Source organism: Erigeron canadensis, chromosome 3, assembly GCF_010389155.1.
Source record: "Erigeron canadensis isolate Cc75 chromosome 3, C_canadensis_v1, whole genome shotgun sequence".
Taxonomy (NCBI): Eukaryota; Viridiplantae; Streptophyta; class Magnoliopsida; order Asterales; family Asteraceae; genus Erigeron; species Erigeron canadensis.
Window position 1 is genome coordinate 44338437 of NC_057763.1, and position 12392 is coordinate 44350828.

General features: G+C 34.7%; 2 protein-coding genes across 6 annotated transcripts; both read right to left on the reverse strand.

Annotated features, from left to right (window-relative positions):
• Nucleotides 1-960: 960 nt before the first annotated feature.
• Nucleotides 961-5046, reverse strand: LOC122591321 (protein LONG AFTER FAR-RED 3). Of its 4 annotated transcripts, XM_043763579.1 has the most exons (15): nucleotides 4751-4965; nucleotides 4478-4632; nucleotides 4055-4156; nucleotides 3880-3952; nucleotides 3677-3783; nucleotides 3463-3586; nucleotides 3176-3370; nucleotides 2984-3069; nucleotides 2638-2745; nucleotides 2466-2561; nucleotides 2285-2383; nucleotides 2145-2219; nucleotides 1937-2068; nucleotides 1727-1842; nucleotides 961-1410 (listed from the first exon to the last, which is right to left on the reverse strand). In XM_043763579.1, the coding sequence occupies exons 1-15, from the start codon at nucleotides 4818-4820 to the stop codon at nucleotides 1236-1238; spliced, it is 1713 nt and encodes a 570-aa protein (XP_043619514.1). In that variant the 5' UTR covers nucleotides 4821-4965; the 3' UTR covers nucleotides 961-1235. The 4 variants fall into 4 exon arrangements, with proteins under 4 accessions (XP_043619514.1, XP_043619515.1, XP_043619517.1 ...); XM_043763580.1 differs by lacking the exon at nucleotides 961-1410 and having other exon boundaries at nucleotides 1735-1835; nucleotides 4751-5044; XM_043763582.1 differs by lacking the exon at nucleotides 961-1410 and having other exon boundaries at nucleotides 1747-1835; nucleotides 1937-2064; nucleotides 4751-5046.
• Nucleotides 5047-6971: 1925 nt separating this feature from the next.
• On the reverse strand, nucleotides 6972-10814 carry LOC122590538 (DNA-directed RNA polymerase V subunit 1-like). 2 transcript variants are annotated; one of them, XM_043762734.1, is made up of 4 exons: nucleotides 10619-10814; nucleotides 8463-9897; nucleotides 7892-8006; nucleotides 6972-7454 (listed from the first exon to the last, which is right to left on the reverse strand). In XM_043762734.1, exons 2-4 carry the CDS (start codon nucleotides 9857-9859, stop codon nucleotides 7254-7256), a joined length of 1713 nt encoding a protein of 570 aa, XP_043618669.1. In that variant the 5' UTR covers nucleotides 9860-9897; nucleotides 10619-10814; the 3' UTR covers nucleotides 6972-7253. The 2 variants fall into 2 exon arrangements, with proteins under 2 accessions (XP_043618669.1, XP_043618668.1); XM_043762733.1 differs by having other exon boundaries at nucleotides 10589-10814.
• Between the last annotated feature and the right edge of the window lie 1578 nt (nucleotides 10815-12392).

A 12392-nucleotide genomic window follows, 5' to 3' on the forward strand; every position in this document is an offset into this window, starting at 1 on the left:
TTTGAGTCCATTTGAGTCCAGTGTCATAACTCTTCATTTTATATGTCTAACTTTAATTTTTGAGAGTCATACCAAAATTTAAACCCAAACCTCAAACTCTCTAATTCTTTCGGATACGAATCTATCTATTTATTTATGATTGGTTGCAGAAAATGCTAATAAAATATAGAGTGATTATTACTACTAATACTCATAAAATAAATAATTTTTTGTATTACATGTTACAATCTTAAATCTTGATTTTATTATTCCTACTATCGTGGCATATATTGTCTACTAACCCAAAAACAACAAAAAAGATTTTAATATAGGTGAATTTGTTGACGTTTTTATTTAATAAAAAAAGTTTTCTTAAGTTACGTAAATGAAATTTTCGTATGAAAATTATATGGTTTCCTCAATCATATACATACATTATTTATTACGTAAACGGTACTCACGCAATGCGACGGCGACGACAGGGGTACCAGCGTTAAAAGTGTGATTATTAATGTAAAAGTTAAACCCTAATCCTGATGAAGGAGCATTTGTTTTTATAGAAAGGCAATGATGGAGTATAAGATATGTGTGAAGATTTTTTATTTTATTTAAGGGTGTTTTATTTACATATCAAAAACTGAAAGTTTAATAGAAATACAAAAAAAGTTTGCTTTTAGATAATATAAGAGTAAATCCGATATTTTAAAGGCTGAACGGTTTAATTTAAAAAGGAGGCTTTTGTTTCACAAGGGAGTAGAAATAGAAATAATCTAATTAATAGAAATAACAGGAAGAATTATGCTGGTAAATCCACCCCATCCGACCCATTCAGTGTTGGCTAACAAGCAAAAAGCATCCATTGTGACCCATATTCATTGTTGACCCATTAGCCAACCCATTCGTTCTGCCACCTTTGTTTTCATCACCAACAAAAGCAAATCATGCTATACGCATATACATATTATAGATAATTTTAACGAATACAGCCCTCAAAAACCACCATTAAACAATGATATCAAATTTGAGTTGTTTCAATATGTACTATACTCATGCGAGTAAAACCAAAACGATTTCGAGTGATCCTTTATGAAGGTCCAACACTCCAACCTTAGGTAGATCATGAAACCTTTCACACTAACAATTAGAATCTCTAACCAACAACTATAATCACAAAAATGTAGAGACGAGTTCTACCTTCTAACGAGACCTTTCGCAGTCGTTCACTTTTCACAGTAATTCTTCTCGCCTCATAAATCTCAAGGATAAGCCTGCACGCCACCAACATATGTTGCAGCAACTGAAATGGTTTCTTGAGTTATGAAATCGTCCCAGGTATGACCGGTCAGTATTACAAAGTCAGCAATCTTGCCAGCAGATAATGATCCTATATCCTCGTCAAGGAAGCATGCACGAGCTGCAGAAATAGTGTACCTATGGAAAGCAAAAGGCATAGCAACTAAATGGGCCAAAACTACTGTAGAAAGCAAAAGGCAATTGCTATGTAAGTAAAAGGTAAAGATTGTAAACTGCAGAACCAACACTAATCGTGATAACTGAGTAAAATGTTTACTTTTACAAAAAGTGAATTAATCAACCACATTTTAAATTGAAAAAAATGTCCAAGAGATATTTTTAAGACATATCAAGATATAGTAGATATACCATGGGTTCTATCCCAACTTCCAGTAACAGTTATAACAGAGGAGTTGATTTAAGCATAATTTATTATAACTTCGTGTTAACTTACGCGTTTAATGCATCATCCAGCTTCATGCACTCTGCTGAGTTCCAAGCTTTATCCCAACCAGGAGGTATTCTCCTAATTGCAGTCTTTATGCTATTCAAAGGATTGATATCTGCTACCTGAAAATTGCTATCAGTAAAAAGAAAACATAATGACCATAAAACTATTCAATGGTCCTTGACCAAAATGATGATCATTCAAAAGAGTTCTCACAGGCCAATCAGAACCAAATGCTACAAGTGCATTGCTAGCATGAAGTGATTGAAATAAATAAGATCCTTTCTGCGCCCGCTCGATCCCAATCTTTTTAACTGCAGAGTCAGCATCATCCAGCAGATGATCTGGCTGTCAAATGGGATATAACACTGAGAAGCAACAACATAAATATGATTAAGCTATTCATTTGAGTTGCTTTAGGTACCTGCACTGAAGCAACAATTCCCTGTTCACCAAACTTGGTTGCACTTCCAGGAGCCAAATGTTGAGCGTGTTCAATCTGCAAAGGTGGTCCTATTAATTCAGGCAAACATCCCACTATGATAGTTGTCAAATGACATATACCCGAAATCTCCGATCCCGTTTCCCATTCGTTGTAGCAACTGATTTGTACATATCCAAGACCAAGTCATTGGCTTTGTCTCCAATAGCATGAATAGCAACCTATTAAAGAATTGTTCGCAAACATATAAATTTATACACATATATATTATAGACACATTTAAGAACAAAATAAAAAACATACCTGAAGGCCAGATTCATCAGATTTAACAGTCATGTTATATAAACTTTCTACATCTGTAACTTGGAGGCCATTATTCAAAGGCTCATCAGCATACGGCTACATGAAATAAGAATAAGCTGCTATCTCAAAAACGGTATCGGGGTATAGAGTTATAAACTATGAAAAATGGCACCTCGTGAAAAAGCGCACTGTTTGACCCCAAGGATCCATCAGCAAAAGCCTTAACACCGCCTATGTATATCCACTGGCTCAGCTTACGGCCTGCGGATTTTACTGTATCCTAAGAAAGAAGCAACAGCATCCAAACGTGTTAAAACGTAGTTCGCCAAAACAGAAGAAAAAAAGGCATATTAATTAAATAAAGATAATAAGGACTCGAAACAGCAATAAGATTACAACTGGTTTCTTAGCTGTAAAAAATATTACAGTATATTAATTAATTTTCATGCCCTAGGATTCATAGTAATAGCTAAATCATAGAAACATTGTAATGAAGTAGTATTTAAGTAGAGTCATACAAGCACATGTGACCATGTTGGCAGTGGAAAGAAAAGGCAAACCCTGATCATCATTTTTCCCGATAAATCAGCCCATTTGTAAACATCTGCAAGTTATGACGAAAGTCAGCAATTTGGTCACTGGTAGTTCAAGGTAAATATCAGATGAAGACGGAAATAGATATACAAGACCCTTTAAACAAACTAATAAACCTGAAAAATCTTCCCATGAACTTTCTATCGGTACTCCAGGAAAATATCTTCCCATATCAACAACTGTTGTGACACCATTCATCAACGCATACTTACTAGCTCGGTGTAAAGCTTGCCTTCTTTCTTCTACTGAAACTTCTGGAATGCAGGAATCAATAACCTTCATTGCAGAATCAATCATCAAGCCTGTAGGTTCTGCAGATACAGATTCCAAATACACAAGTCAGCAAGTTGACCTGTCATCTACTCAGTATGTACTTTCACAGTCGGTCATGAGTATAGATTACCTCCATCTGCATTTCTGCTAATGGTTCCACCATCTGGATCTTCCATACTACTAGTAACACCAGCTATTTTCATAGCCAGGGAGTTAGCAAAACCCATGTGACCATCCATCCTTGTAAGCCATACCTACGTATAATGAAGTCTATCAACATATACAATTGTGCGGAATTAAGTTTCCAAGTTCATATAATTTGTACTCAAGTATGTCTTACTTACAGGATGATGAGGAGTAATATCATCAATCCAAGAGGCTGATGGCAACTCTCCTCCCCAAAAATCATTATTCCATCCGCCACCCAACAACCATGAACCTTCTTTCATGTCTACAAAGATTCCACAACCACTGTTACCACTTCAAAATTATTAAAAATGGAAGAAATAATGTAAGGGTGATTGTGTAGTGTAACTGGAGCACTTACTTTCAACTGCTTCTTTGACCTTTAATATGAAGTCATGTTTTGAGTTCACGCCTCGCACTTTTACTCGTGCCATCTGTTTTTATTTTCCAGCCAATCAGCATTTACCAAGTGTAAAGAAAGTTAAAAAAAAGGATAAATTTATAAGAAAGGACAATAAGTTGGCGGATTGCAGAACCTGGAGTCCTCCAGGAATCAAGTGGACATGAGAGTCGATAAATCCTGGCACAACAATTTTTCCCTCAAGATTTAACTCTTTGGTCCCATCTCCAGAAACTTGCTGCATTTACGGATAGATGACTTACACAAGACATGGAAAACGCACATTCTATTATGAAATTATAAGTTGACCAACGAGCTCAACAAAGAAGACGAATAAAGTATGGCCAACTAGAGGTTGGTTCTACTTTCCCCCACTTTTTCACACATAAAACTACTATTAACACCGAAAATGAAAGGGAACACTAAACAAATCATCTTAATTTCTGAAAAATTTACATCTAAACAAATCATCTGAATTCTGAAAGATTTAACAAATGAATGGAGCGTAATTTTGTAGTTGTCGATACATATAGATATAGAACGATAATAACAAAAAGACCTTGACAAAGGAATAGGTGCCAATGCGGAGAACTCGGGAGTGAAGGATAGCCATGGAATCAGCAAACGGAAGTGATGAATCGCTGGTATATATGCTTCCATTTCTGATCATCAATTCAGCACTAATCTGCCGCCGATGCCTCCATTCATCTGAATCTGAAACCAAAGTTAGTTTCACTTAAATAATTAATTTGGAGTAAAAGTAAAAAATTAATGATACTCGTAATACTTTAAGTTTGAATTTGGAGCAAGGAGCCAAGTTAGTTATATTAACTGTGGTGGATGTCAAGTGAGAGTATAATGGAGAAACCAAGGACCAAAAGTGCAGACCACCCGCCGCTCATTTCTTCTTCTTCTTCGCTTCAACGGAATCTTTTTTTAACTCAAAGAATCTTCATTTCTCTCTCCCAAAGATAAGGGGCTGTTTCCGTTGTAAAGTTTCCTTGTTAGTAAATTATTGCTTCCATCCAAAACCTTCGGTGGTTAATAAGCTGGAGTTTAGATCAATGACGTTTTATATAAAAAAGTGGAGTTAGATTTGGATAGTTAGTGTAGTTGTAAATTGGAACCAATAGCACACAATTATACATTCATGCCTCCATATTACTAATTGCTTATTTCTTAATGGTTGAATATAATGTTTATGGAGAAATGTTACAGTCAATTTGACTTTATGTGATTATATGTTAAATTGGATATCATGTTATATAAAGGCAACTTGATTTGATCGGTAGTACACACCCTAGTTTTTAGAGATAGAGATTATGGGTTCGATCCTTATCCTATATAAAGATCGGAGGGTTATAAAATGAAAGTACCCTCTCTACTAAGGTAGAGTTAAAGTCTGCCAACATATTAACCCCATATACTGTCGAGGTATTGTGACACTGAGCAATTTCTTTCTTTTGACGTTATGGGATCATATGTTAAATTGGATATGATGTTATATACTTAACACAATTTTATATATACGTAGTCATCTATAAGAAATAATCATGATTTTAATTAGTATCAAAGTAACAAAGGAGTGTTAAACACAGAAAATAAAGTAGAATGTCATGGTCTCATGAAACTAAATGGAATTTTTGCCCTTTGTTTAGAAGAAAAATAAGTCGAGTCTAACATAAAACTAAATAAATTACCTGCCAAGTTAATAATATTAAGCTGAAGAATTCGTGCACTTTGTTCACAAGTTAATAATATAAAAAGATAACCCGATGGTGTTAGAAGCATAAAATAATAAAAGTAGACCTGGATGAGGAATTTTATAAGTGGTAGAAAAATATTTTTTTTCAACGGTTTATAAGAGGGGTATAATAGAAATTAAAATAAGGATTGGATTTAATTTCTTTTGACAGATGTCATATATCTAGAGTTAGGTTAATTTTAGGCTTGCATAATTAGGCCTTCGTATCATTTCTTTTTCTTGATTGGTTTTATTCATGGGATTGTTCGGCTTTAACATAACTAAACATTTGTGTTGGTTGCTACATGTTTGCTGGCTCTTTATAAGGAATTATTATTCAACTGAGATTCATTTTTATAAACATACTTAATGTTTATTTCACTAGTAATGTGACACAAACGGAAAAAAAAACTAGATAACTTTAGCCGAATTACCGAGTTCGAATCCCGATGGCAACCAAATATACCTTTTATGGTCACGGAAAGAATTCCAGGTTACTCGTGCTCCATTGAGATTAATCTAATCGGCTGGTAAAACATGTGGAATAAAATAAAAATAGGTTTCATTTTACGTGATTAAATTAAAAGTAAGGACAACTTCAAGGATGGAGGGTCATGATAGATCTGAAGAGCTTTTTGAGAAAATAGTTATATTTATGAGAAAATGATCCGTACTGTAGACTTTACCTAAGCTTAGGTACTGTCACTTTAAAAAAAATTGCAAATTAAACTTTTGAATTTGATAAACATACATAGCCCCCCCCCCCCCCCCCCCCCCCTTGAATTTTACATAACCTCTCCGTGAATTTTACATAATCCCCTCCTGCTTTACCTAAGATAGCAACTGCATAGTTACCTAACTTTTCCCCTAAATTTATATCTATAATAAAAGTTTGTATAACTCTATTATATAATGTGAATCTATGTTAAGTTAGTTGCCTTTATATTATTGTTATCAGTGATTCATCTTTGTCTAATATGTATCAAGTATAAAGTTTAGGGAATAGAGATGATAATGTAATGTAGACAGACTATTAATCTCAAGTATTGATAAAAGATTAAGCTGGCAGTTGTACAAATAGGTTTGGGCTTGCAGAATTTGCAATATAAACCATTTATAGATAATGGCTTAACTCGTGCACATCATTAGTTTGCAAATCAACCAACCTAAACCCAAACAAACCTCTTGTTTTGACTTCAACCAGACATATACAGCCGGGCTACTTTGATATCTCTGGTTAATTTTTGCAGATTGACCCATTCGACATAAAACATATCTCAATTGACTCAGTTAAAAGCTGCCCATTGTATTTGTCGTTGACAAAAAACATAGATGACCACTGATCAGCATCAACGTGTTTGGTATATAAAGCGTTGATCAACAATAAAAGTACACCCTTGTACATAAAATACCACCACTAACACTAGAAGCTTAACAATTGATTATTCTATGAAAAGCTACTACATCATCTCATTCTATCTAGTATATACCGATGTGCACCTGAGACTGCAAAAAGAGCAGGCGCCACAAAAGATTCACGGGATATTCAGACTGGAGAGTGGAGACGATTGGTCATGGCTTCATCAGCACCTTAGCCATGACCCCTATTCCCAGCAGGATGAAGCTGAGGCTTAGGCTTGAAATATTTGCGCATGAATGCATTCGCTTTATCAGGATACTTTCCCCTTAAAAAACTTTCCAGACATTTTCGATATGAAAAGTCTTCTTTACGCCCATCAGTAGTTACAATGTAAAAACACCGACTTCCTGGGAACTTCAGATGATTGCAGACCTACATTGTTAATGGTTAATAATATGATACTGTAATCAAAATTCTAAATACCGGAAATCAGATGCAAATGAAGGAAGGGGAGAGTAACTTTATAGCACAGGTCAGAGCAAGTCAGGTCGGTTCATGTCAGTTGCAGTATAATGTAGCCAAAAAAGATGGCAATCACATTTTATAATTTACAAGGCACACACAAGACATTACATTTCATTTCTATGGAAGATGCTATGCTAATTCTTGTCATGTTTTCATAAACTACAAAAAAGCATGGACACAGTTCGCCGGTGAGTGGACTTGTTAACATGGTTCTAAGAAGTATGAGATCAAGAGCATATATGATCATAACTGCATAAAGAACTTTACTCTTATGCACTTAATCCATAATTTAATCCTAAGAATCACATTAGTTGTGTATGTGTTGCAAAATGTAGAAGGTTTACCATGATGTAATCGATTCCAGCACCCATTTTCTGGGCTTTTCCTGGATGGTAATTGAGGAGGTTATCAAGAATATAAGTTTGATCATCAGGTGACAAAGGATCACCATCATTGTACCTACACAAGGTAGATGCCAATCAGAGTTAGAAATGATGTTCTATAGTTAAATTTGTACAATAAACATATATTCAGCAAGCAAAATTGGTTGATTCGGGCAAATGTTTTATCTCAACGGGCCAAAATGAGAGAATAGAATAGCCTAAACGAAAATAGCCGAAAAGTCAGCCAAAGCACATTGATTGGATAAAAGCTCCCAATTCATCTATTTATTAAATTAGGATCAGATTATTATTATTACTACTATTAATTAAAAATAATAAAACTTTAAGAAATCCCTCTGTGCCGTTCAAAAAAAAAAACCAAATACCTCTATGTTACAAAAAAGAGAGTAGAAACGGTTACTTGACCTGACCCATTTCATACTGTTCAAACACCTTCCCATTTTGACATGTCACCCACCCCAGCAGACCCTCCCATTTTGCTAGCTTTTGCAATGGTTATAGAGATTATTACCCATTGTCATGCATGATTCTTTGGACTGAATGCACAATCGGATCAAAATCATTGAGAATCTCTTGCTCATCAGACGTGAACATATCAAAACGTTGCCATGTTGCAGTAAACAGTCTGTTTGATCTTGAAGCATCCGTTGGCTCCCCAACTGGGCTATTAGGCCGTTTTCGTTTGGGGCCCCAAACTTCCTCATTCTCGTTACAGGATCCTGGTTTCTGACTCACTTTATAACCTTTTTCATTTGATCTTTTAGCGGCCATTTGTGAATGAGGTCTATTATTGCATTTCTTAACCCATGGACCCCAACCATCTTTTGTATCAGTTTTTTCTTCCACTTTCTTTATCCAAACATGACCTCTATCAGATCCCGAAGGGAGCCATTTACCGTGTCTCTCATTGTGTACTTTACTCTGAGAACCATGATCCTTTTTACCGGACATATCAGCTGTTGAAGAAGATTGTTCAGGAACATCAGTTTTGTCATCCTTTTTCTTCCTCCAAGGGGCCCAGGAGCCGGTATGCTCTTCTTTTTCTCCACTTGCATCCATTTTATCTGGCACTTTACCTGATGAATCTGCCCAAGAATCTTTTGCTCGCCACTCATCAGACATTAAAGAATCCTTAACAAGGTTATATTGACCCTTTTTGACATCCTTATTAACCCAAGAACCCCATCCCTTTTCAGTCTCATTTTCAGATTGCTTTTCAACCCATTCAGTTTCATCATCTTTGACCATCTTCTGTCCAAGCCCGTCTTGTCCCGTACCCCTCTGGGTTCTAGGCCTGTTATCAATGAAAAAGTTATCAAATTTGCTTTTAGCTGAACTTTCTTTTGGTCTATAACGAAACCCAAAAGAAGACATGTTTTTCGTCCTAACACCCAGTTCCTGCTGACCTGCCAAAACAGACCCACAAAAATTGTTTCTCATTCCAAAATCAGGCCAGGGTAGATTATCTTTGTCATGGTGACTTGTATATAGACCAACCCACCCATACGGATTGTTACCCTCCCATGGTGACCCCTCTCTACCTCGGTCATCTAGATGAAACCCATCATCAGTTCCCTGTCGGCTATTTTCCAGTTTAATCTTGACCCGACGTTCATGTGAATGCACACCATCGTGTCCCCCTATTACCTTACTTCCTTCATCTCGGCTTTTACTGGTCACAATTCCTCTCTCTCCCATGCCATTTTCGATTTGACTCCCATAGTAAGAATTCCCTGTCTCTGGTTGGTTTCCTGTTTGGTTTTTTGTGTCAACTAATTTCTTCAAAAGTTCTTCGATGACTGTCAACTTCTGGTCCACAAAAGAAAACCGATCTAGCATCAAGGCTCTCACTGCCTTCATTTCAATTCCTATCTTATTTTCCAACTCTTCTACCGTATTTGCAGCCATTGGTCTCAAATCACTAAGAAACTAATGTTATTTGAACGCTATAACATAAAAAAGAAAGATTATTGTTAACAAACTATATAACTATAGATGATGGTATTAAATAACATAAAACACAAAACTTGATACACAAACAATAACACAAAATGAAATATAGTTCTAATATATACTACTTGCATAAGAAATATATACACAACATATATACATGATAACAAGTATCTTTGAACAAGGATGTATTTCAACTTTAGTCCAACCAAGGCCTGTCTTGAGAATGCAAGTGCCCAAAACGAGCCGGTAAAAAAGGCTCATGGCCCCTAGCGAATTCTTTCAAATATAACAACAAAAACATTTATAAATGCCCCTAAAGAATATATAGGGTCGGATTTACCCCTAAACAAAAATATTTATACATCCCACTTTACATTTTGTAAGCGACATAAGTTGTTACGATAACAAGAAGTACGATAACAGTATTTAATTAAAAGTTAGATTATACACAATAATAGCAACATTATCAGTTAGGGATATAAATTTCGAGCAGAATACATTTCAAAGGGCTTTAGGTATTAGCATGCATACTTAAACATATTAATTTGATTAAAACACCATGATTAAACAAGATTCAAGATCATGATCACTAGAAACTGAATAACATACAGTAGTAAATATAAATATAATAATAGTATTAGAAAATTAAATAAACAAACAATAGGATTATGGGTTTAAACTGACAGTTGGCGGGTCCGGGATATCACCGCATACATTTTTATTCCCAGAATCTAAGGCCTGATGAAGTCGCAAACAATGATACTCGTATATGATTTCTGTTTACAAGAAGACAAGAAATATATAATAGCGGGAATCAATTTCTGGAACGCCAAAAATGGCCGCGAGGATTTGGATTTTTGATTTGGAGTTAATCAATTTCTAAACACGACCCGACCAGTTTTATTTTTCACATAATTTTTCCACAACTTAACTAATATTCATTTTGTATTCATCACCAATTATAACTCTCAATATCTTAGATTCATTATTTTTTAAAATTTTAAATTTTTTTATTACAATTATAAATTAAAAATGGGGATAATAATGTAAGGTTGTTAGATAACTAAGTTTAGGTGTGAAACACTCACATATTGGTTTTTTAATCCATAAAATTCATGGGGCCCAAGGATTTATTCATTAATAAAAAAATATTAAAAAATTTATATGTGAGGGGTTCCACACCTAAGCTTAGATACCGGACAGTCTTATATTCACTTTTCCCATTAAAAAAACATAATATTAACTTATTAGTTTGTTTTTTCTTGTATTTTTAGTTATGATCTGTAATGACCTACTCAGATGTTCAATAAATGTAAGAATATGTGTACTTTGTTCAAATGATGTAAAATATTTAAACATCTTACAATGTTTAAACAAAATAAATACATAGGTTTTTAAATTAATTGACCAAATAAAACGGTTTTTACATTGATTAAATAAAATCCATATGTTCTTACATTGATTGTGTCCGAGTAGGTCACTACACAATACAATCATTTGAACATAGTTTGCTTTACTTATTGGTTCATTTTATGCATCCAAAAACCAAACTGCTATTTCGGTTTTTTCATAATCAATTTCCTAACACTACAATGTTTCACCTTCTTAAAACCACCACGGCTCAAATATTTAAAATGGCCAATGGGGTTGGTAACATTTCATGAAATTACTAAATAATAGAGACATGCTTGAATATTTCTTTTGGAAAATTACTAAAGTCGAGACCCCATCTTGGCTGAAAAAGGGGGATCGCGAGTTTATTTAAACAATAGCCACGGTCTGTGTTCCTGATAGGAGAAGGGCGTGGCTCTTTAAAATATTTGGGCATAAACTAATCAACTTTCTCAGGATATTTTTCCCTTACAAAATTCTCGAGGTATTCTCGGTAGGATAATTCTTCTTTACAACCCTCCAATAAAGCGTAAAAACACCGATCTTCTTGGAATGTTATATTCTTGGTGACCTACAATGTCAATATAATTAATTATATGAGAGAACACGTGCACGACTCCTGTAAATGTAATCAGATGCAAGTGAAGAGAGAAATGCATGTGTACATATCACCATGATTTACCTCTCTTTTAAAGTTGATTTCAAATTAATGTGTTTGTATACAAATACCTACTTGAAACTAATGGTAGCCATTTTATATTAATTACAAAAAAAGTGAAGTACTTTTTACCCTGTTCCTATTCAAGGCACTGCACATCATTGTCAAGTTTTTGAAAATAACAAACAAATCACTCCACTCGAGTACTTAACTATTGTTACTATTTCATAAATAATGTTATTAGTGAATGGTTGACCTGTTAACGTGGTCTTTGAAAGTACAAAACGAAGATCCAAGATACATTAAAAGAAAGAGTCACATATCAATGTGCTAATTACAATTAGAAATTAGCATCCTGCCTTTGACAGTAGCTACGTGATCAAAAATTGGAAATAAGTGCTAAAAAAACAAAAGATAGCAGGTTCACTGTGATATAAG

Excerpts from the sequence above, each read along its gene's own strand:
- LOC122591321 (XM_043763579.1), bottom strand. The coding sequence starts at position 4,820 with ATGAGCGGCGGGTGGTCTGCACTTTTGGTCCTTGGTTTCTCCATTATA. Across the intron at positions 3,953-4,054 it reads TGATTCCTGGAGGACTCCAG|ATGGCACGAGTAAAAGTGCG; the intron begins GTTCTGCAATCC and ends AAATAAAAACAG. Across the intron at positions 2,746-2,983 it reads CAACATGGTCACATGTGCTT|GATACAGTAAAATCCGCAGG; the intron begins GTATGACTCTAC and ends CTTCTTTCTTAG.
- LOC122590538 (XM_043762734.1), bottom strand. The coding sequence starts at position 9,859 with ATGGCTGCAAATACGGTAGAAGAGTTGGAAAATAAGATAGGAATTGAA. Across the intron at positions 8,007-8,462 it reads AGAATCATGCATGACAATGG|GTACAATGATGGTGATCCTT; the intron begins GTAATAATCTCT and ends TACCTTGTGTAG. Across the intron at positions 7,455-7,891 it reads CTGGAATCGATTACATCATG|GTCTGCAATCATCTGAAGTT; the intron begins GTAAACCTTCTA and ends TTAACAATGTAG.